Source organism: Cygnus atratus, chromosome 23 (genome assembly GCF_013377495.2).
Source record: "Cygnus atratus isolate AKBS03 ecotype Queensland, Australia chromosome 23, CAtr_DNAZoo_HiC_assembly, whole genome shotgun sequence".
Classification (NCBI taxonomy): domain Eukaryota; kingdom Metazoa; phylum Chordata; class Aves; order Anseriformes; family Anatidae; genus Cygnus; species Cygnus atratus.
In genome coordinates this window covers 2,215,213-2,234,844 of record NC_066384.1, presented here as the reverse complement: position 1 = coordinate 2,234,844, position 19,632 = coordinate 2,215,213, and the positions used below count along the sequence as shown (strand labels likewise).

The 19,632-nt window shown below is 48.9% G+C and overlaps 2 protein-coding genes across 4 annotated transcripts in view; one reads left to right on the top strand and one right to left on the bottom strand.

Moving 5' to 3' along the window:
• Window positions 1–708: 708 nt before the first annotated feature.
• NCDN (neurochondrin) lies at window positions 709–5,608 on the bottom strand. 3 transcript variants are annotated; one of them, XM_035562065.2, is made up of 7 exons: window positions 5,416–5,608; window positions 4,933–5,104; window positions 3,639–4,625; window positions 2,893–3,134; window positions 2,143–2,367; window positions 1,786–1,928; window positions 709–1,451 (listed from the first exon to the last, which is right to left on the bottom strand). In XM_035562065.2, exons 2-7 carry the CDS (start codon window positions 5,056–5,058, stop codon window positions 1,015–1,017), a joined length of 2,160 nt encoding a protein of 719 aa, XP_035417958.1. In that variant the 5' UTR covers window positions 5,059–5,104; window positions 5,416–5,608; the 3' UTR covers window positions 709–1,014. The 3 variants fall into 3 exon arrangements, with proteins under 3 accessions (XP_035417958.1, XP_050571147.1, XP_050571148.1); XM_050715190.1 differs by having other exon boundaries at window positions 714–1,451; window positions 2,143–2,472; window positions 5,416–5,597; XM_050715191.1 differs by lacking the exon at window positions 5,416–5,608 and adding an exon at window positions 5,302–5,392 and having other exon boundaries at window positions 723–1,451.
• A 44-nt stretch (window positions 5,609–5,652) lies between these two features.
• Window positions 5,653–19,632, top strand: part of KIAA0319L (KIAA0319 like) — a 31,482-nt gene continuing 17,502 nt past the window's right edge. The window contains exons 1-4 of the mRNA XM_035562051.2: window positions 5,653–5,810; window positions 7,014–7,180; window positions 12,213–12,907; window positions 18,174–18,465. Coding sequence (XP_035417944.1) covers window positions 7,039–7,180; window positions 12,213–12,907; window positions 18,174–18,465 — 1,129 coding nt within the window. The 5' untranslated portion in view covers window positions 5,653–5,810; window positions 7,014–7,038. The remainder of the gene's footprint in view (window positions 5,811–7,013; window positions 7,181–12,212; window positions 12,908–18,173; window positions 18,466–19,632) is intronic.

Sequence of the window (19,632 nt, the reverse complement as noted above, 5' to 3'; positions counted from 1 at the left end):
CCAGGCTGCCAGTTCTGGTTTTTGTTTGTTTGGGTTTTTTTACGCTTTCAGGCTCACGGGGCACCCTAGGGCTGACAGCTCAGGCTGCAAAGCCAGTGGCGCAAGCGATGTACGTCATACATCACCTACGTTTTTACATCTGGCCGTCCTCTTCTGCAAAGTCTGCAGGGAGACGGTGAGGTGTAATCCATCCATTTCTGTTTCTTAATCCTTGTCTGAGGCTCCAAAGAGAGCCAAGGTCTTTGCAGGTTGAAGAATTCCGCTCCCTGCAAGACCAGAAAACTCTCCCTGCACATCCCATCCCTGCTGCAAGAGGCAGCGTGAGCAACCACCACAAATCAGGGCTGGGCTTTGTGCAGGTGTTTTACGGGTGCTGTAAGGGCTTTCTTTCTAGGCATGGATGTGGGGTGATGGCCCTAGTCACAGGTGGGAACACACAAAGGGCCTTTGGGCACCCCCAAACCAGAAGGGGACAGCTGTGCCAAATTATGGAGTTATTCTCACTGGTATATTTTAAAGCTCTTTGTGTTCCTGCCTTTTGCAGACTTCTACTTGTAGTGCCGAGCTACTTTACCAACACACGGACCTTTGACAGAAGGAAAGGTGACATTCTGAAGCGATTACTCTGACAAAATTGGGAAGCATGTAAAAGGGAGAAGCAGGCGACATCCCAGGGCCCTAAGCAGAAATAAATCCCAGCGCTGCAGGAGTTTGAAAAATGATGCAATAGAAAACCTCTTTAATAACAAAATGGGTTGTTTTTAAAACAAAGTACTGACAGAAGGTCAAGCAGGGACATCTTGAAATGTTCTGAGGCACCAACAGTTCTTCACGTCGGGTTCTGGACAGAACAAATCCTGTTGAGCTCCGCTGCATTGCTCCGGTTTTATGAAGCTGGTCGTTAAAATGCCTCTCGTTGTCACTGGCACCAAAGGGTGCGTGAGAAATGCTGAACAGATCTCGTGCGGGTGCCTGGCTTCGCTTGCCGCACCAGGGTGCTGCTGAACAGAGGCTCTATCGCTCGGACAGACACTGTTCCAAAGCTGCCATGCCATACAGGTTGGCCCACTCCTCCCCGTGGTGGGACAGGATCACTTCCCTGCACGGCTTGCTGGCTCTGGCCAGCTCGAGCAGCACGCCCTGGAAAGCAGCAACGAGTTCAAAATCCACCGAGGCCGGAGCAACGCGCGTCAGTACCTCCGAGAGGCCTTCCAGCCACCGCGCCTGGAGGACGGCTTGCGGCAGCCAGGGGAAGAGCGGCACGCAGCCGGCCAACGCCTGCATCCCCAGGAGCCAGAGCTCACGGATGTCACCCCAGGCACTGGCGTAGGCAGGGGACACGGCCAGGGCCGAGCAGCAGCTGCTGGGGTCTGCTTGGGTGATGTGGGCCTCTGACAGGAAGCGAATGGTGGCTCCGAAAAACTCCTTGGCAGACTGGGTTCCCTGAAGAACTGGAAGGAAAAGGAAATGCATGAGCTGGTACAACGCTTACTCGGCTACAGGAGGGATGCTTCAGTGTGTCTGCCTGCAGCAGAGCTGTCAGGGAGCAGAACACCACGCTCCTGCTGTAGAAATCTCTTAACCCGTGCTGCTTCCCAGCCCCTCAGCCTGCTGAATTTCCTACATATTCCAGGTTTTTGCCTTTGTCACGTTTTCAGTGACAGAAATCTCACCTGAAACCAGGCCTGCTTCCCTCGTGTTTGTTTCCTCCAGCCTACCCACCCAGAGCCCAGCTTCTGCCTGTGCAGAGCGATGCGCAGCTTTGCCAGCGGGAACACTTCTCACCTGCTGAACTTGCAAGGATCCTGGCCATCATCAAGCCCAGAGTGGCAACGTTGGCTGCTAGAACCAGGTGATCCTTCTGAGGTAGCAGAAATGGAAGAGACTTCAGCAACGTGTCCATCAAGGAGCAAAAGGTTTTCTCTTGCCTAGAGAGAAAGGAAACCCTGAGTCACTTCCTGATCAGAGCCAGACACACCTGAAAACTTCAAAGGGAAACGCAGCATCAAGAAGGTAATGTGATGGGCACTGAGAAAAGGGACATCCCTTTTTCAGTACAGTGTCTTAAAAGATCCTGCAAGCTCATTTCACGTTGCACCCTCTGACTGACAAGCTTAAAACAAGCTTCTGCAGCTCTGTTACCTGATGAGCTCGGGTGCGGTCACGACCAGGTTAAGGAAAATCCCACACGCAGTCTGTAGGCTCATTTCAGTGCTTGTCAGGGGAGTTAGGGACCCAGGCTCGGAGGTCAGCCCCTTCCACTGATGCAGGAAGTAGTCACACAGCAGCGCCGGTGCCCCTTCTGAGATGAGGATTTCCCTGGGCCTGTCCTCGGCTGTTAAATGGCAAAAGCCAGGCAGCAGAAATCTAGAAGGGGAAAGAAATTGAAAACGCAAGGTAGAACGCAGAGAGCTGGATCTAAGCCCTGCATTTGCATCCAACCAGGAGAAAAAAGGGGCCGTAGAATCGGTCCTGCAGGGAGAACAGAAAAGAGAAATGACTCTCAAAATCAGCTCAACCAGCAACACAGTGCTGAGTTCCTCACGCCTGAGGGAAAGTATTGAAACCTCAAAGAAGAGACCATGTAGGCTGATCTGCTTCCATAAAGGCCCTATTCTTTCCTCTGCTTGCTACAGCTAAAGCCCTGATGCACAGCTTCCACAAGTCCTTCCCTGCCTCTTAGTCTTATTTGTAAGCAGCTGCCATCTCACATTAGTCATACACAGAGGGCTTGGACAGCTGCATCGCGCTGCGGCAGTTCCAGTTGCCTCTTTCACAGGAAAGGATCAACAAGAACTTGACCTAAATGCAGGATGCGTTTCGCTGGAGCCAGGAAAAAGAGTTGAGCTCTTTTGTGGTGAAACTTACCAGCTCAATGCTTAAAATACACACCTCAGAGCGTCCTGGGGTAAGACAGAGCCTTCAGTGCTGGCCAGCCCAGCCTGCACGCCATCCGTCTGGGGAAGACCCTCAGCTGTGCTGCTCTCTTTGAAAAGCTTCTTGGCGTAACGAACGAGGAAAGGCAGCAGCTCACAGATTTCCTGCTTGAGGGCGGACGTCTCTTCTGCCATCCAGGCTCCAAGGATTCGGACAGAAGCAAATATGAAAGGGTCTTGCAGCTCCTCCTCTTTAACCTGTGTGAAGAGGCAGACAGAAAATTACATGTCAGAGCCCCTGTCCTCACTAGGTACCTCCGGCATGAAAACCACGGTGGGCCAAGATGCGTATTTTGGTCTACACAGCTACGTCCATGAGCTGCTGAGCTGACAGAGCCGGTCTGGACTTCTGCAGCCATGGCATATGCTAATTCTCTTTATTATTTAGCGGTAGGAAAGGGATGGAATAGAAAAACAAGAATCACGGTGATCATGGAGTTATTAATTTGCTATCTTGTGATCTATCAGACTGGCCACATCATCCTGTACCTACACGTAGCTTTGAGACCAGTAAGAACCATTTTAAGTGTTCAGTGTTTTCATCTTGACCCAGGAATTCTCTCGCTTTTACCTTTCCGATTCTCTCCCCCATCCCTCCTGGGAAGAACGAGCGAGCGGCTGTGTGGTACTTAGCTGCCTGCCAGGGTTAAACCACAACAAAGGGACATCAGACGTGCCCTCTGCTTGAAAGTTCTGCCTTACCTGCCTCAAGTAAAATATTACAGCTCCAAATGCTTCCTCCATGATCCTTATGAGCTGCATTTTCTGCGCTTCTTCCAGCAGTGATTCTTCTTCTTTCAGACACTCCTGGATGCCCATCTCCATGAGGACATAGCAGGCCGTTACCACTTCTTTTTTCCCCTCCGTCTCCATGGGATCTGGCTCCTCTAGGGTCAGGCGGACCTCCACACAAGCCAAGTTCACCAGCAAGGCCAGGAACTTGCTACCGGTACTCCCTGCTGGGATCCACTCTGACCCACAGGCCTGCATAAGGCAGGCAGCAAGCTTCAGAGCAGGGTCCCGCTGTGAATGGCTGAGTTTACTGCCCAAAATTTTGGCCAGCCCTTTGTAAATTCTATGGAGGCACTCAGAGCCCTTCGAGTCCCGTGTGAGTGGTGATGAAAGGGGGATAAAGTGAGGCAAAAGCTCGCACAGCTCAAATTTGGTCATGTCTTCAGCCTTGAGAAACTCTTCAGAAAGCTTGCTCAGCACGGCCAGGAGGTGCGGAGCATCTCTCTGCCAGCACTTCACCTCTGCTACAGCCAGCAGCCCTAAGAGCAGCGTCAAGGCACGGTCAGAGCCATAATTGCCATTCACATAGGCGTGGCAGAGGGCAGCCACTGTTCCTTTGGTCACCAGCTCTCTGGGACCCCTGGGCGTAGCCATGACAGCAGTCAGGCACTGGTATGCATCATCGATCATGGAAGTGCTGTCCGGATTACAGGGGGAAACCAGGACGTCATTGAAGGTTGGGATTTTGTTCAGGATCTGGGAGTGGCCAGCTAACTCCGGATCGGTGCAGAAACATGCCAACAGAGTAAGGCCAAGTGCCCTGAAGGTGTGCTCGGGACAGCCCGAAGGGGGCTCCCTGGAGGTCAGCAGGCGATTTGGAAACGTGAATCCAATTGCGTCAAAGATCTGGCGACGGGTCTTTGAGTCCAGTTCTCCGGCTCTGACTGCTTTGGTCACCTGTAAGGCAAACCAGGGGTGAGGGCACAGCATAACAAGAAGCTTTGCTAAGGCTTTAACAACTTTAGAGAACTGAATTATCAAATAAGAAGCAAAATTGTATCTCATGGGTGCAGAAAAGTGAACCCCTGACCGCTGAGCTGGTCGCTAGTCGAAGTGCTAATCCAGAGCTTTACCAGAGGGCTTCTAGAGCTGTGGCAACGTTAACTAACCATCACCATACCCAAACAAAGGAGAGACGATGCCCGTTTTGCTGGCGGGAACATCAAACTAACCATTTGAAGCATCTTGCCCTTCTGACCCTTACCAGAAGCAAGGCAGCAAACTGCTCGCTGTCGCTGCTGGCGTCTCGCAGCACGTCGAGGCACCTCTTCAGCGTCGCGCTCCTGGCACCCGCAGCACCCTTGGGTGCAGCTCCGGAGCCTGAGGCCATGGCGACGGGGCCGGCGGCGCAGGAACTGAGCAGAAACGACGGGGAGCTGAGGGGAAAAAGGACAGGGAGCTGAAGGGACAGGGCGGGGAGCTGAAGGGACAGGGCGGGGAGCTGAGGGGGGGACACCCCCAACCCCACACCCAGAATTAGGCCGTAGCCCAGCTGAGGAACGCCACCAGCTCCCCTCGCTGCCGAGGAACCCCGATCTTCCCCGAGTGACGCTGTTTTCGGGGCAGCACCCACCCCCTCACGCCATCCCCTCGCGGCCCTTCCACCCCCAGCCCGGCCTCACGGCCCCGCTCCGCCTCGCAGCCAAACCGCGCTCTCCCTCCGCTCCGCCAACCAATCGCCGGGCACCTTATTGGGCAGTCCCCGAAGCCAACGGCCCCCTCGCACGACTGTGGGCAAACCACCCGTGACGGCCAGGCCGGCGGGTGGCAGCGGGACGGGGGGGGGGGGGCTCCGCACCGAGCCGGGCCCAGCCGGCTGCGAGGGCCCGGTACCGGCGAGGGGCTGCCCTCACAGACCGCCCCGGCGTCGGTTCCGGTTCCGGGAGGTGTGGGCGGGCTTCCGGGGTAGGGGAAGGGAGCGGGCACCCGCCGCTCCTGAGGCGACGCCGCCGCCGCCATGGCCGCGGGGCAGGAGGAGGAGGCGGCCCCGGCGCCCCCCGCCCCGCCGCGCTCCGGGCCCCGCCGCCCGCCTGAGGCCGCCGAGGAGCAGCGGAGCTCGCCTCGCCTCACCGTGCGCCGCTGGTACGTGCCCGGGGCACCGACGGGCACCGGGAGACGGGGGGATGAACGAGGGGACCCCCCCCCCCCCCCCCCCGTTGTGTGGGGACCCCTCCGGTCTGTGGGGACCCCCCCAGTGTGTGGGGACCCCCCTCAGGCCCCCCCAGCCCTCGTCCCGTAGCCCCCCGGGGGTGTCCCTCGGGACCCGGCACCCTCAGGACCCCTTCCCTCCCGCCCCCCGTGTGCCTCTCGGTGCCCATGTTGGAGCCAAATTCCCCCTAAATTTAGCAAATAATGAGTTTTTAAGCGGTGCGCTGGTCAGGGCTGCGCTGATGCTCCTTTTTGAGCCTTCGGTGATGACAGGTTGAGCTCCTGGTGCCTAACAGCGCTTTATTTCTCCTTGGAAATATAGATCTATAGATATTGGTTATTGCTTGTGAGCTAGATAATAAAGAGATACAAATAACTAGTAAGAAATAACTAGTAAATAACTAATAAGATATAAATAAGAGATGTAAATAGGTATATAAAATATATCTATGTAGAAATCTATATAATATATAGAATATTTTATAGATACATTAGATATTTTATAGATACGTTTCTTTCTAGCACACATCACCTAGTGCTGATGTGGGTTTCAGGAACACGTGAGGCAGCCTTTCTCCTAGAAAGGCAGAGGAGCATCGATGCTTTCATTTTTTGCACCCTGCAGAGTGAAATATGAGGCAAAATGGGCCTTTAGCTCGGCGCCGTTGTGTTCTCGTCTCTGTTTGTTTGTGGCTGGCACCAGGCAGCACCGACGTGCAAGCGATGACGGCGCCGAGCAGCTGTGCGGGGTTTATCGACGTCCGTGTGCCCCCGGTGGGGCTGGGTGGGTAGCTATCAGCTGTGGCGTATCTGAACCCAAATGTGTCTCAGGAGTCCAGCAGACTACGCTTTTGGATAATTTGGTGCTGAAAGTGGTGGAGACTAGAAAGGGAAATCACAGGGGTGATGAGAGGGTGAACTGCTGCAGTTCCCAACTGGAAATTCTGCTGCTAAAGGTCTTGGTTTCGCCTGGTGACATTGATAATTACTTAGCAGCAGCTGGACAAAGTCACAGCAGATAAGATTAGATGTTCCTTTTCCTCCACAAGTGCTTCATGCTCTTCATTATGTTGACTGGGTCCTTGTGACAATATTCCAGTTGCCAGTAGATGTTTTCTGTTTTTCATACATTTCTAGAACCCTGTTGCTGCTCGCAAAGGCCATGGAGAAGAGGCTGGAAGCCAAGTTCAGCATCAGCGCTCCGTTTCTGTCACGATATTGCCTGGAAAGACCTGCAAGGGAGCTGAGAAGTCTGCAGCTGTTCTACCTGTGTGCTTGCCTGTGTGCCTTGTGCTCCTCGACAGGTGATTCTTCTGTTCTGTCTGGGGCCGCGTATCTGTTCTTGATTGTATTGATCCCTCTCGTTTGTTTGAAATATTCTGAAAGGAAGGTGAAATTGTTAGCTGCTAGACTTTGTAGCAGATTAAAAACAAATTTGATAGTTGCTAAACGATCTGTCAAAGTCCTAGGATAAATAAAACTCTGTGGACAGGTGTGGGGCACGAGGGGGGTGTCTTGTATAATGCTATATCGCTCTCATAACCAACTGCTATTTTGAGTAACCAAGTAGTTGGCAGTAGGGTGTCTGTCTTTTGGGTATTTGTCTGTCTCTCACAGAGAGTTTTCTCTGAGGCAAGTGTCTTTTTTCTTTATTTCCTTTTCCCAAAAGGAATCAAGTGATATTCTGGATAATAATTTAATCTAGGCGATACCCAAAAGAGGTTGGAAAGGGAAGAACTTTTTTTTTTTTTTAGCCCTCTTATATTTAAGACTCCCCCAAACCCAGTGTCAATAGTCTGTATTTGCCCACTGGTGAATATTGTTTGGCTTTTATTTCCTGTTCAAACTTGAGTAACCAACCAACTGCTCAAGTAAATAACCAAATCGGCGGCTTGGATGGCTGCTTTCATGTAATGGCCTGGATGGGATTTTTTTCTTGTATCTAAAAAAGATCAGATTCTCTCTTTTTTCGGAGAGATGGGTTAAGTTTCTGTGAGTATTTTGAAGATGCATCTTCACCCAGAGGTGGTGGTTTTACCATGTGTGCACATAGCATTTACCAGACCTTTGTGAAGAAAGCTTGTTCTGTGGCCGTTTTCTTCAATTTGCAGTGAATTAGAGGCTGAAGGCAGTGGTGTCTTCAGTATTTATTAACCCATGCGACAGCTCCCACTTGCAGGAAGGTCTTAATGTCTTAATGGCAGCAAGAGAGGAAAAGGGGTTGTTCTGCTCTGCTTCTTTCATCCCTGGATATGTTCTGTAGGGTGCCACAATGCCTATTGTTTCACTGGGCATTTCTTGACACCTACCAGTAAGCTTGACTGAGCTAACGAGCTGTGAGATCTTCATCTGCTAATTTAGAACCTGGAAAAATGGAGTTGTATTCCTGTTCCTAGTGAAGTGTTCTCAGCACTTTGTGTTTCAATGGTGTGCCAGATGGATTGTGTTTCCTTGTAGACCGGACTTCGTACTTAACGTTTCCTGTCTCTAGCGATATCCTAGAAGTTAGAGCTCTGAATCATATGTTGATCTTGCACGGTGCTCTGGCCAGCACTGTGGCTTTGAGTGTTTACCTCCTTGGGAGAGTTAAAAACCACGAAGGCTGATGCTTGTGTGAAAACAAAAGTGATTATGTGTAGAGCATTTCTGTTCTTCTGGTTTTGTATGTGTCACTTAAGCAGCAGGTTTGTTAAACTGAAGAGGAATCGTGTTTGCGTGGAAACTTATGTGATCGTGTGGCGTTACCTAAGAGGAATTACGTTGACATACTTGGTTACATGTGACGGATTAAAAAAAAAAGTCTGTGCAGTCAAGTCTTTAATCATTAATCTGGTATCATTAGGGATTAACTGCCTGAGTAAGTCTATGAACCTGAGCTTATTAATAGAAACTGTTCCTACCCGTTTCATTCTCCTGCTGTTCAGCTGTGAGCTGCTCCGCAGGGGCAGGAACTCCACAGATTGAGAAGGAGAGCGTTTTTTTACTGATCCTAGAGAAGAAGAAAATGGCAGAAACGGTGTGTCTGGCACAAAGAACTGGAAGGGGCTGAACGGACAGCTTCTGTCTTAATAACCTGAAGTTGGTAACTCTGCCTGTGCTCACAGCTGCCTCCTGTTTGGTACAGTCCCACGTCTGCCTAGGGCAGGCGCTGCACCCAGTTCTGGGGAGATCCCCGTTCGCAAGGCTGCAGGGAGCAGCGTGGGGCTCCCATCACCGTTCGTCTGGCCCTTAGGGTGCTGCTGTAGGACTGCAGGGAGGCAGTGTTTCGTGAAGAGGCTGTGTGAATTTTCCTGGCAGACCGGAGATGAAATGCAAATGTGGATTGAAGAGCTCTGCTTTCTGCCATCGTGCTTCAGTAAAGTTGTGTGAATCTGCGGTGCCTGCCAAACGCCGTAGGAACTGCACAGCTGAAAATCAGTATGGTTCTGTGAGAAATGCACATCTAGACTGCTGCCACAGCGCATTGCCCGTTGCCTTTTAACTTCCGTTGTTTCTCTGAGTTAACTGAGTTTTAAGCTGTCCGTGTACAGCGATATGGAAACCGTGTCGGCTAATTTCAGGTAAACATGTCCTAGGTGGGCATTAGCAGAGCACTGGAAATGAAATCTGGCCAAAACATAATTCCAACTCTGCATCTTGACTTAGCGGTTAAAAGAGAAGCAGAATGCTCTCAGCATGGTGGCGGTTTGTCATCTGGGTTCAGTCATGGCTCTGGCATACCTAGGAGATGCTTGTGGGGATTCAGTTTTTAAATTTTAAATGAATAAATATAATTCTTGTGTATGTGGTAGTTTCTCACACGGAGTATCTGGGATCCATTCTCTTAAATGTGCCACGTTCCGTTTGTGCTTAGTTCCAGGGTTGATGCTGGAAAGCTCCTGTTGAGCTTCCCTGGGTTCTGTATTTAGTTAATTTGTGTGGTGTGTGTGAGCCAGGGCTCGCGCCTGAGTTGGGGAGCAGGGGTTTTAGGGATGTGGAAAGCATCACATTTCCCTTTTGTACGGGACGTATTAGGGACAATGCTTCACCTTTCACAGGCAGTGATTTATTTTTTTTTAGACCTGCTTGAGTCTTTACAGGTAAGACCCTCTCGAAGGGCACAGCACGAGCATTATCCTTCCATTTGCTACTTCTTTCTCCAAGTCCAGCGTGCGTGTGGCCTGTATCCACACGTACCTTTGGTGTGTACAGCCCCCTCCTTGGACTCTGCCCTCATCCCAGGCCCGTCAGGCTGGTGCCAGGTGCTCGTCCCTGCCTGTGCGCGCAGCCTCGTGGCAGGGTGGCTGTCAGTCCGAGCACCTCGGAGTGGAACGAGGTCAGATGCCTGCCCCGGGCAGGCTGCCGTCTGTTTGCTCTCGAAGGAAGTGCTGCGTGCTGATGAGGAGTGACAAGGACTGCGCTGATCTTAAAGGTGCTGTTGTCAACGTCTCTTTCTGTTGAACATACGCAACGTTTCACTTACACGTTGCAGTTGGACGTTTCTCAAGGGAAGAGCTTCCCCTCCTTCCTTGCAGCTCTGGGTTCAGACACCTGCAGAGAGCTCTGGTCCCCCGTGGCTTGGGCACAGATCTCGAGCGCCTTCTGTTGCAGCTGATGCCAGCTTTCTGGAGCCTCGTCTTTGCTGAGCTGGCCTCACAAATAAGCTATAAATAACGCTTCTGCTTCTTCCTTGCTGATGTCTCAAAAAGAAACTTTCCGTGTGGTGTGAGTTCCCGTTTTGGGTTAAGATTCTTGATGTTTCAAGAGATTGCACAAAGGAGCATGGACATGGCCGTCACCCGTTCTTTTAAACAATTGTCTGATCCCTTCGGGGTGAGAAGGTCGCTGCGTTTGGACGTCCTTGATGACCAGTAGGAAAAGAGCTGTTACAGCTACTGTGGTGTTTGGGATAACTGAGTTACAATGAAATGCATCCTCCATCATCCCTGCTTGCTTTCTGTGGTCGTACGAGGTTATTCAGGAGATGCTGGGGGTTGGTGCAGGAGGAGGGGGAAGGTCACAGTACGTTTGTGTCGCCACCTTTGGGTATTAGCTGTGATTCAGAGGGGCAGAGTTCAGTGCCACATCATTAGTGTGAGGTAAGTGTCTGTGGCAGGGATTTAAAGTCCTTAAATCAAAAGTAACCTAAAATGTCCGGGGTGGAAGATGCTTGCAGTTGCCTGTATTGGTGTGTTCCCAGAGTTTTCCAGGACTGGTGTTCCAGGAGGTCGATCACTGCTTGTGAGCTGCAGATTTGCTCAGAGGAGGATCTCCTCCTCTCCACTTTCGTCTGTGTAGTGTTTGGCACTTGGAAAGCTTCCTGCGACCTGAGCCTGTCCTGGTCAGCAGGGTGTCACAGTAGTGTTGGCGGGGGGCCTTGCGTGACTCTCTTCAAGCCTGATAAAACACACTGCAGTGCCATCACCAGATTACTTCTGTTCGGTGGATAACGACATGGAGATTTGTGTGGCTTTTCTTCTGGGCCTCAACAGATTCTATTTTAATGTGTTTGTGACTTGGAAGTGCCAGGAGAAGTGGGATGAGAATTCTTTTCAGTGGAGACAGACAGATGGATCAGCAGCCTTACTTACATGCCTGTTAGTTTTAGTCCTACTGTAGTGAACGTGGCTGTAATTCAACATGAATTCTGTATTCATTCAGAGTTACTGAAACAACAGTGCGTTACTGAACTCTTCTTTAAATGCTGTCAAGAAATGGCGATCGGGTATTAGAAGTTAAATTCAGGCTTCTTTATTATAACAGAGAAAAAGGGTTTTCCCATTTGCGTTGTGTTCAAGAACTCCCTTCCTGACAGGGAGCCGGATCTGGAGCATAGTGTCCAGCTGCACAACTCGGAGTCCAGTGACATAGTTTGTAAAGTAATCTTCTAGTGACCTATTATCCCTCGGATGCTGAACACAGCACAGTGTAGCAGTCCCATAGGTCATTAGTCTATTTTTAGGCAGTCCTTAATCTGTAGAGCTCTGAATTTTGGAAGCCTTTAATCCATTGATCCCTGCAAGCACTCCAATTTTTCATGCTAAAAAGAAAAATCCATGTGCAGAGCAGTTGCTGCTTTGCCCCTGATCTGAGGTCTGAAGTAACTTGACTCTGAAATTACGTCAAATGGCTCGTGGTCCGTTTGATAGAAGATGGGCAGATAGCAGATTAATGTTTAAAACGTGATGCAAAGACACTAAGGCCAGGTCTGGATTCCAGGAAGCCTTTGTCGAACTGTTCTGTACCCTGTCTCCCATGTTACTTCTGTGCTCTGAATTCATCTTGGCAATAGCGATGAGGTTTTATTGTCCACTGCTTTGAAAAACTGAGAATTGTTTTTTGTCTTCCCTTTCCCAGATGCAAACTGGAACAGATCTAAGTGTGAACCAGGGACGATCCTGCTTGGTGGACATTTGAGATCGTGGGAGGGTCATCACTTACAGCTTCTGGAAGGATTTCATACTGTGCAGTCCTGTCAGACTGCTTGCTGCCAGAGCCCCACCTGTGATGCCTTTTGGTTCTTGGAAAATATGTGCATCCAGGTGAACTGCACTCTGCCTGCCATGTGTCAGGCGAACAGGACTGGCTCTTCTGATTCCGTTTTGGTGTTTTTAAAGAAATCCAAAAGCACAGAGCACTTAAAGCTTCAAACAGGAAGCGACGCAAAGACCTGGCTTCGCAGGTGGTTGCACTGGGGCGTCCCTGTCCCAGGGAAAAAAAGACTGCGGAGGTCCTTCCAGAAATGGAGCCTGGCAAATAACGGGGTGGAACTCCTGCAAGGCGACGTAGCAGCGAGCCCCAGTGGTGAGGCTGCAGCCAGAGCATCAGACAGCAAACGTAGAAAGAGCCGAAGTGAAACGGAGCGCTTGAAGGATCAAGTACTGAGGCGCTTAGTGGAGGACAGGCCTGGTCCTGAAACCCATCCAAATCAAAGGAAAGACCCACTGAAACGTGGGCAGGATCCGGACGATGAGAAAACCAAAAGCCCGTTCCCTCCTAAAAGCAATATTGTGAACGGATCAAGTGATGCAGACAGTGTTGGCTTTCCGCAGGTAAGGGGGATTTCTGGGGCAGCTGTCACCCTCCAGCTCTTGCTTTATGCAGGCTTGGACTGGAAACTTTTTAAATGATAACTTTCCGGATGTCTGTTCTCAACCTTCTAGCCTTCAGTCAACAGAGCAAGGGCAGGTGTTTTTTGTTTTGTTGGGGGTGGATTTATTTTCCTCCTTCCTGTTTGGGATGAACTGTCTTTGAGAAGATGAGGAGAGATGGAAGTCCCGATACGGCTTATTTATCCATTGTATAATCACAGAGCGTACACAGAGATGAGGTGCAAGGGTGAGATGTGACAGGATGTCAATGGGAAGCGCTTGCGAGTTGAAGACTTACTTATAAAAGCACCTTTTTAGTTCCACAGAAGTCATAAACCGTTTTCTTTTGGGTAAACTGTTTGCTTTTGAGTGCTGGATTGAGGCAGTTAAGTACGTTATTTATAGACTTCTGCGTCGGGTTTCCCATGTCAGCCTGCTTGCTTGACTTGGCGTCTTATTTTTTTCCTTCTGTTTTTGAAGACAGTTTCAGTTTCTCAAATCCGCAAAAGCTTACATTGGCACTGGTTGAATGAAGCCAGTTTAGTGTCTATTCCAAGCACGTACGATGTTAATCTAGTAAATCCAGATGTTAGTCTCAAGAGAAAGCACATTTCAATAGTTAAATGATAGTTGTATTTTCAAATCTGCTAATATTTTTTTGAAAAATCACACAGAAAAAGCCCAGACGGGTGACGGTGAAACAGGAAGGATCCTATTCCATGAAACTCTTTCTAAACCCTTGAAGCCTGCTGCCTTTTCCTGTTGTTACACTCTTGTTCCGGAAACTTGACTGAATTTATTTCTCTCCCTTGTATGCAAATCTTGGTTCCAGGTACGGCTGTGACTGGTGTGAGCCACCACCCTGCAGAGCAGGATGTGGAGAGCAGCCAAAGGACACCGCTGAGAGCTCCGGGGCAGCCCGGGTGGCGTGTGAAATCATGCACTAATACTTTGCAAATGTTTGGTTTTCCAGAACCTCGCAGCGTTCAGGGCTGCCATAACATCTCGGCTTTCTCCCTCCCCTGCAGTACTGCAGCATTTCTACCCTGCCTGTTCTTTCTTCCTCCTAATATTTGAGATTTCCTCGGTGACCCCATTCTCTCATTCATTACGTACGTAATGTCTGGCCAGGCTTCTTGACAGCCAGCCTTAAGTGTTGTCTTTTGCTCTTGGGTAAAAGTCGCTGTCTCCCTGCTTGTTCAGTTTGTTCGTGTTATTGCGGTTTGGTGCCTTCTCAGTAAGCTGGCTGCAGATGTTACATTTCATGGGTTAATCAGCTGCTGAATAGTGCTGAGTATCCAAGGTTTCCCATCCTTAGGAAGTGCTCTCCTTTGTCATTATGGTGCGCCACTGGATGTATGCAGGGGGAAGGGGTTTTCTTACTGGTTTTTTGCTAGTAAGAAAGCCTGGATCTTTTGACAAAATGCAGTTTTGTCACAATAAAAACTTTTTACTGAAAAGTACTGGCTGTGATGAAATTAGTGGCGATCACACTTCTGAGGTGTAGGGTAGAGTTCTCAAGAAGGAGAAAGAATTAAAAATAAAAATCCACCTTGACAGGAGTATTGAGTCAAAGCTAATCCTACCCAGCCCTGGGCTAATTCCTTGATTATCAAACCATCCAACTTTCACAGGCAAAATATAAGTCAAGCTATGCAGCTGTCCTTGCCTTTCTGGTGTGAGAGCAGTTTAATTTAGGCCAAGGATATAACATTTGAGGCTGCGTACTTGGGACCTGGCCAGCCTTTGCAGGAGGGAGATGCTAAAACAGGGAGTTTTCCAACTTGGGTTGGTTATGGGCCAAAATAAGTCAAGTTACAGTTACACACGTACTAAAATCAATAAAATGTCATCTGGGTTAGATTTGGTCAAGTGCTACACTGCTTCAGCAGGTGGATGCGGGGTATTTAATAAACTGTTTGTAACAAAGGTTTGGCAGGTAGGCTGGAAGGTGGGGAGGACGCTGGATCATTACTGCATGCGAAGCCGTCCGTGCTTGGGAGCATCAGACGTGAAGTGGGAGAGGACAGGTGAGGTCAGAGGGGCTCAACTCCTCCCTGAAAGGCGAGAAAGAAATCAATGTGCACGTTCTCCCCCTCTGTTACGAGCATTGAATGCATGGCAAGGTAAATCTTTTCCTTTTCTCCTAGAGACACAGGGAAAACTCAAGCGACTTTTTGGCACAACATTGCCTCACTGAGTTTTAATTTTCCTCTTGGAGTTCTGACGGCTCTGTAGCCACCTGCAATGCCACTTGGTAATGTGCAGCAAGCATTCATTTGTGGGTTTACTGTACCTGTGTTACAGTGCTCTAATGTACCAGGATAAACCGCAGTGCACCCTGCTCACCTCTCCTCCTCTAAGGAAGAGAAACGTGTGCTTTTTCCATTAGTGAGTGACGTGTGCCAAGCGCCAAAATCTTTCTGCCCTGTTGCAGAAATACTTGCCAATTTTAAAACCTAGCGACGCATTTGATAAAACCTAGCGATGCATTTAATGGCCACTCCGGAGAAGCGTGCAAGTGCAGCACTGCTGATGAGAAGGGCTCCTGCAGCACTGCAGCAGTCCTGCAGGCAGGCTGTAGGAAAAGGCTGCAGCCTGTAAAGGGGAGTTGGTAGAGCAGAGCCAGAGAGCTCGTTCCTGCGTTCACAACTTGGGCTGTTCCTGGCCCTGGCAAGCCTAGTCTACTCTCTGAGGAAGGAGGAAAGGTCTCTCTTCACACCCGGCACTAATTCTGTGATGCTTTGTGAGGTTACTCAAAATTTTGAGGGTCTCTGCAGACACTACACCTGGTGCAAACAATCGAAGATGCAATCTAAGCTGCAGAGAAACTATTTCATAAATTCAGACTAGGCTCACCAGGGAAAGACCCATTTACATTAATCAATGGAATAAAACTCCTGACATGGGTATTTTTCTTTCGAGTTAACTGAGGTTCAGTGCAGGTTCTGATGCGCGTAGCCTGCTTTATTTGAATTTTGCAGATGTAAGACCCTCAGAGAGGGGGAGAGGTCGCTTGTCCCAGGACGAAGGCAGTTAGGGGTTGGAATAAATGCCTGACACATGTTTTCTCAGGCCAGTCTGTCACTTCTCTCTATTTGGTAAGCTAATAAGATAGGACAGCTGGCAAACTTCTACTCTCCCCCTCCTTTATCCCCAAGAATGAAGTCTTCTGTTCTTTGCTTTAAAGAATTTGGGTTTATGGAGTAAAGATAAGGAATGCCTCAGCTTGCAAGCATCGGAGGCATTTTGGACTGCTACATTGCTCCAGGCAAAGCTTATCTAACTCGAGCTGTCCGCAGACATTTGGCGGTCGATTTATCCCGAAGACTTCTGGGAGGAAGAGGATCTCTCTTAACTGTAGAGTATTTTAGGCATTAAAAAGTGAGGCGAGGAAGCATCCAGCTCACTGGAAGTATTACTGAGCAAAGTAGAGCCGCAGCTGCTGTGCAAAGCAGGCGGACGCTGGTCTCCCGTGCCTTGGTTGTGACAGCTGTTGTTGCACCCAGGTGGGTTGGTTCTCAGTAAGCAAAAAGCGGCTCCCTGTTGTGGTCTGCAGCTGTGGAGACTTTCTGCTTCTGTGCCTTTCCTGAGCAGTCTGTCTCAAGTGTCTTTGAGTTCGTGCGTGGCTGTTCGGCTCTTGTCATGCTAGCATTTCTGACTTTATTTTATTCACATACTTGGCAGAAGCGTGTCAGCATCTCCAGCTGCTAAAGCTGTGGGTTGCTGTAAGATGGTGCTGGCTGGGACACCTACCAGTCCCAGGGCTGCTGCTGAAGAGCAGCGCAGGGCAATGTCAGGCTTTGCTGCATCTTTGTTCCAAAGAACCTGCAGTGTTACTAAAGATGGAGGAAGCCCATCAACAAGTAAGCAAATAAAGAAAAACAGTTCATGTCCTTAACACTAATAAATAGTGTTTGGTTCCTCGGTCCATGAAGCTCAAAAGTTGGTTGAACATACAAGTGAGTTGAGGTGTTTGAAGTTCCATCACTGGGGCAAGTTAGCTGAGATATGGAGGGAGGAAACGATTTGCCCAAGTCTGCAACAAATGCTTTTGCAGAGAAGCTTTCAGTGCCTTCATCGGTACTCCTGGTTTGGCTGGCTGTTCCAGTACGTGCAGGATGGCTTTGTTTTTAGAACTGGCATTGAATGGTTATAAGCACAGCCCAATGTTAACAGATTGTTGCCCACCGTGGTTTAAAACACTTTTACAGTCCCTGTTTCCTGGACTGAATGCCAGTAGCATGGTATAGTATAAAAGCTTGATAATTTTTCCTTCAATGTGAACTTTTATTCCTGTGGTGGGCAATCCAGTTCCAAAATGCTTCCCAAGTCAAAGATGGTAAGTTGTTTCATTTTAAATATTTAGCAGATGTTCCCAAAATAGATTTAGCTCAAGAAAACATGCTACGCACACGTACTTTATGGTGAACGGTGAATTGTCAAGAGTACTGCCTGGCAGGCTAAGAACTGGAATAGGGCTAGGTACTGCAGAAGGAATTTTCTGATAAAGGAAAGGAAATTGTTCCTGCCACTTTGATTATTTTCAATAAAGTGGCTCATCCTCTATGGATGTGAGCAACCTTTCTGTCCACGAGCTCAGCTCCCTGCCCCAAAAGCATCTCCTCTGGCATGCGCTGAGGGAGTTGTTTGTGTCAGGTCACTTTGCTTTGAAGAATGGTTCTGAAATAAACTTCATCTTGCTGAAAAGATTGGGTTATTAGATAAAAATGCCACTGCAGTCATCCTCCTTTGTGCTTGCCAACTGCACGTTTTTAGAAAAAGGGCTACATGGCGTGGGTAAATATCCAAAATGTACCCCAGCTCCCGGTCCTTGTTTCCTGCTCCTGCCTTATTCCAGCTCTGTTCTTTCAGTCCCACTCACTCACAGTTTTGAACCTGGATCTTCTGTCGTATTTGCCACGTCAATAACGTGCTGTATTTGGACCTAGGATCTTAACTGGTGTTCCATGGGGCTAGAAATGGTCTGTCTGCTGTGGAAGGACATGGAGAAACATTTTAAAAGTGGAAGCAGTAAAGCTTCCTTCTTAGTGGGAAAAGAAACCAGGGCCTTTTCAGCTTCCTCCAGACTGGAGAAGTGCAACTTCTGGTGGAGTTTATTCTGCAGCGTGATCCAAAGGAATTTGGGTCCAGTGTGAAACGAACACAGTCAAACAAAACCGACAGTCAGAGCTCAGTTAAACTAAGACTGCTCTTTTCTTTCCAGACCCACACAGGAACACCCACACCAGAGCTGTCAGTGCTGACTACTTTCTCCAGTCCCGTAGCACTGGGCTTGACAGCTACTGGAAAGACGGAGAAGCCTGAGCAGCCAGATGATGCTTTCATCCATCCCCACTCCTCAGATACGCTGCCCACCATCAGCCCTGTGCAGGGGAAAAGCACAACAAAGCTGCAGACTGCTACTTCTGTGCCAAGCGGTGTTCCCACAAACACTAGCGCTTCTACAGTCCAGACCAACACTGCTGCATCACCGAGTACTACTGCCACTACCCCAGGTGAAAACATGCAGTGCTTCTGCAGAGGTCATCTGGTTAGGTTTTGTTAAGCCATCACAGCACTGAAAAACACGAGGTAGTTTCAAAAATGATTGTACTTCTGAAAGGGTGCTGAGGTGTGTGTCAGCACTTGGGGTGCTTGGTACCCGTTAACTAATGAGGTCCTGGAACGGGACTTCAGCATCACGAATCTGCACGTGACCCTTGGGTCTGTTTCCAAGAACAGCTTGGGAGTAACTGGTACCTTCATTCCCAAAATGCAAGTTGGGATGGGGTGCGAGGCACAGCCATGTGAAGCGTTCTTTCAGCAGTCACGACACATTGCTGTCTCTCAAGTTCAGTGATAGAGGTGGGGAGTATCTGATTCTTTTCCATCCCTGAAATGTCAATGCACGGTTCAGCCACAGAGCAGCGCACTTGGCCATTAGCCCGCACGTTGCTTTGCAGCAAAATCACATTTCTATTCACACTGGTATTTCTTAAAGCAAATATTTGAGAATGTATAAAAACAAAAATGCACTTTGGACAGTTCTGTTAACCCACTGAGGCCATTAGCTCATCCTATAAGGATGCGTGCTTACATCGAATGATGTTCACTGGTCGTGTGATAACTCAGAATTCAGTTAATCCAGTTTGCTGAATTTCTTTTGAATTTAGGGTTTCTTTTCCCTTACAAGGGAACAAATGGAAAGTGTAAAGGAAATGTTGCATCCAAAGACATTTTTGGCAGGAAGCTGATTGGATGCCTGTGCTAACAGTATTCTTTTTAAGGACTTACCCCAGCTAAAACTGGAAAACTTATTTTAAACAGCTTCAGTGGCTTGTGTTGGAAATGTAATGTAGCCAGGGCCTCCTTGTTTTGCTAAATAATACAGAGAAGATGATGTGAAGGGTATTTTTTTCTAAGAGGAGTTTTGGGGTTTTGTCTGTTTGTTTGTTTTGTTGTTTTTTCTACTGAGGTCAGATTTCTTTTTGCTTTGGAATTCTTTGCAGCTGAAAGACTACTGGAGTTATAAAATCCCAGGAGATGGAGTAATTGAGAAGGGGGGAAAAAGGATCTGAAAAACTTGTTTTCTTCTAGTTAGTTAACTGGTTAATTCCAATAGCTATTAAATAGAAGAAAGGCTAAATGTTTACTGACATTTTCTGTGTCTGTCTTTACTTGGA

Bases quoted from the DNA above. Each gene is read 5' to 3' on its own strand.
- NCDN (XM_050715190.1), bottom strand. From the start codon at position 5,058: ATGGCCTCAGGCTCCGGAGCTGCACCCAAGGGTGCTGCGGGTGCCAGG. The intron at 3,135-3,638 runs GTAAGGCAGAAC...CTCTTCACACAG, and splicing joins TAATATTTTACTTGAGGCAG to GTTAAAGAGGAGGAGCTGCA. The intron at 2,473-2,892 runs GTGTGTATTTTA...TTCTCCCTGCAG, and splicing joins TTACCCCAGGACGCTCTGAG to GACCGATTCTACGGCCCCTT.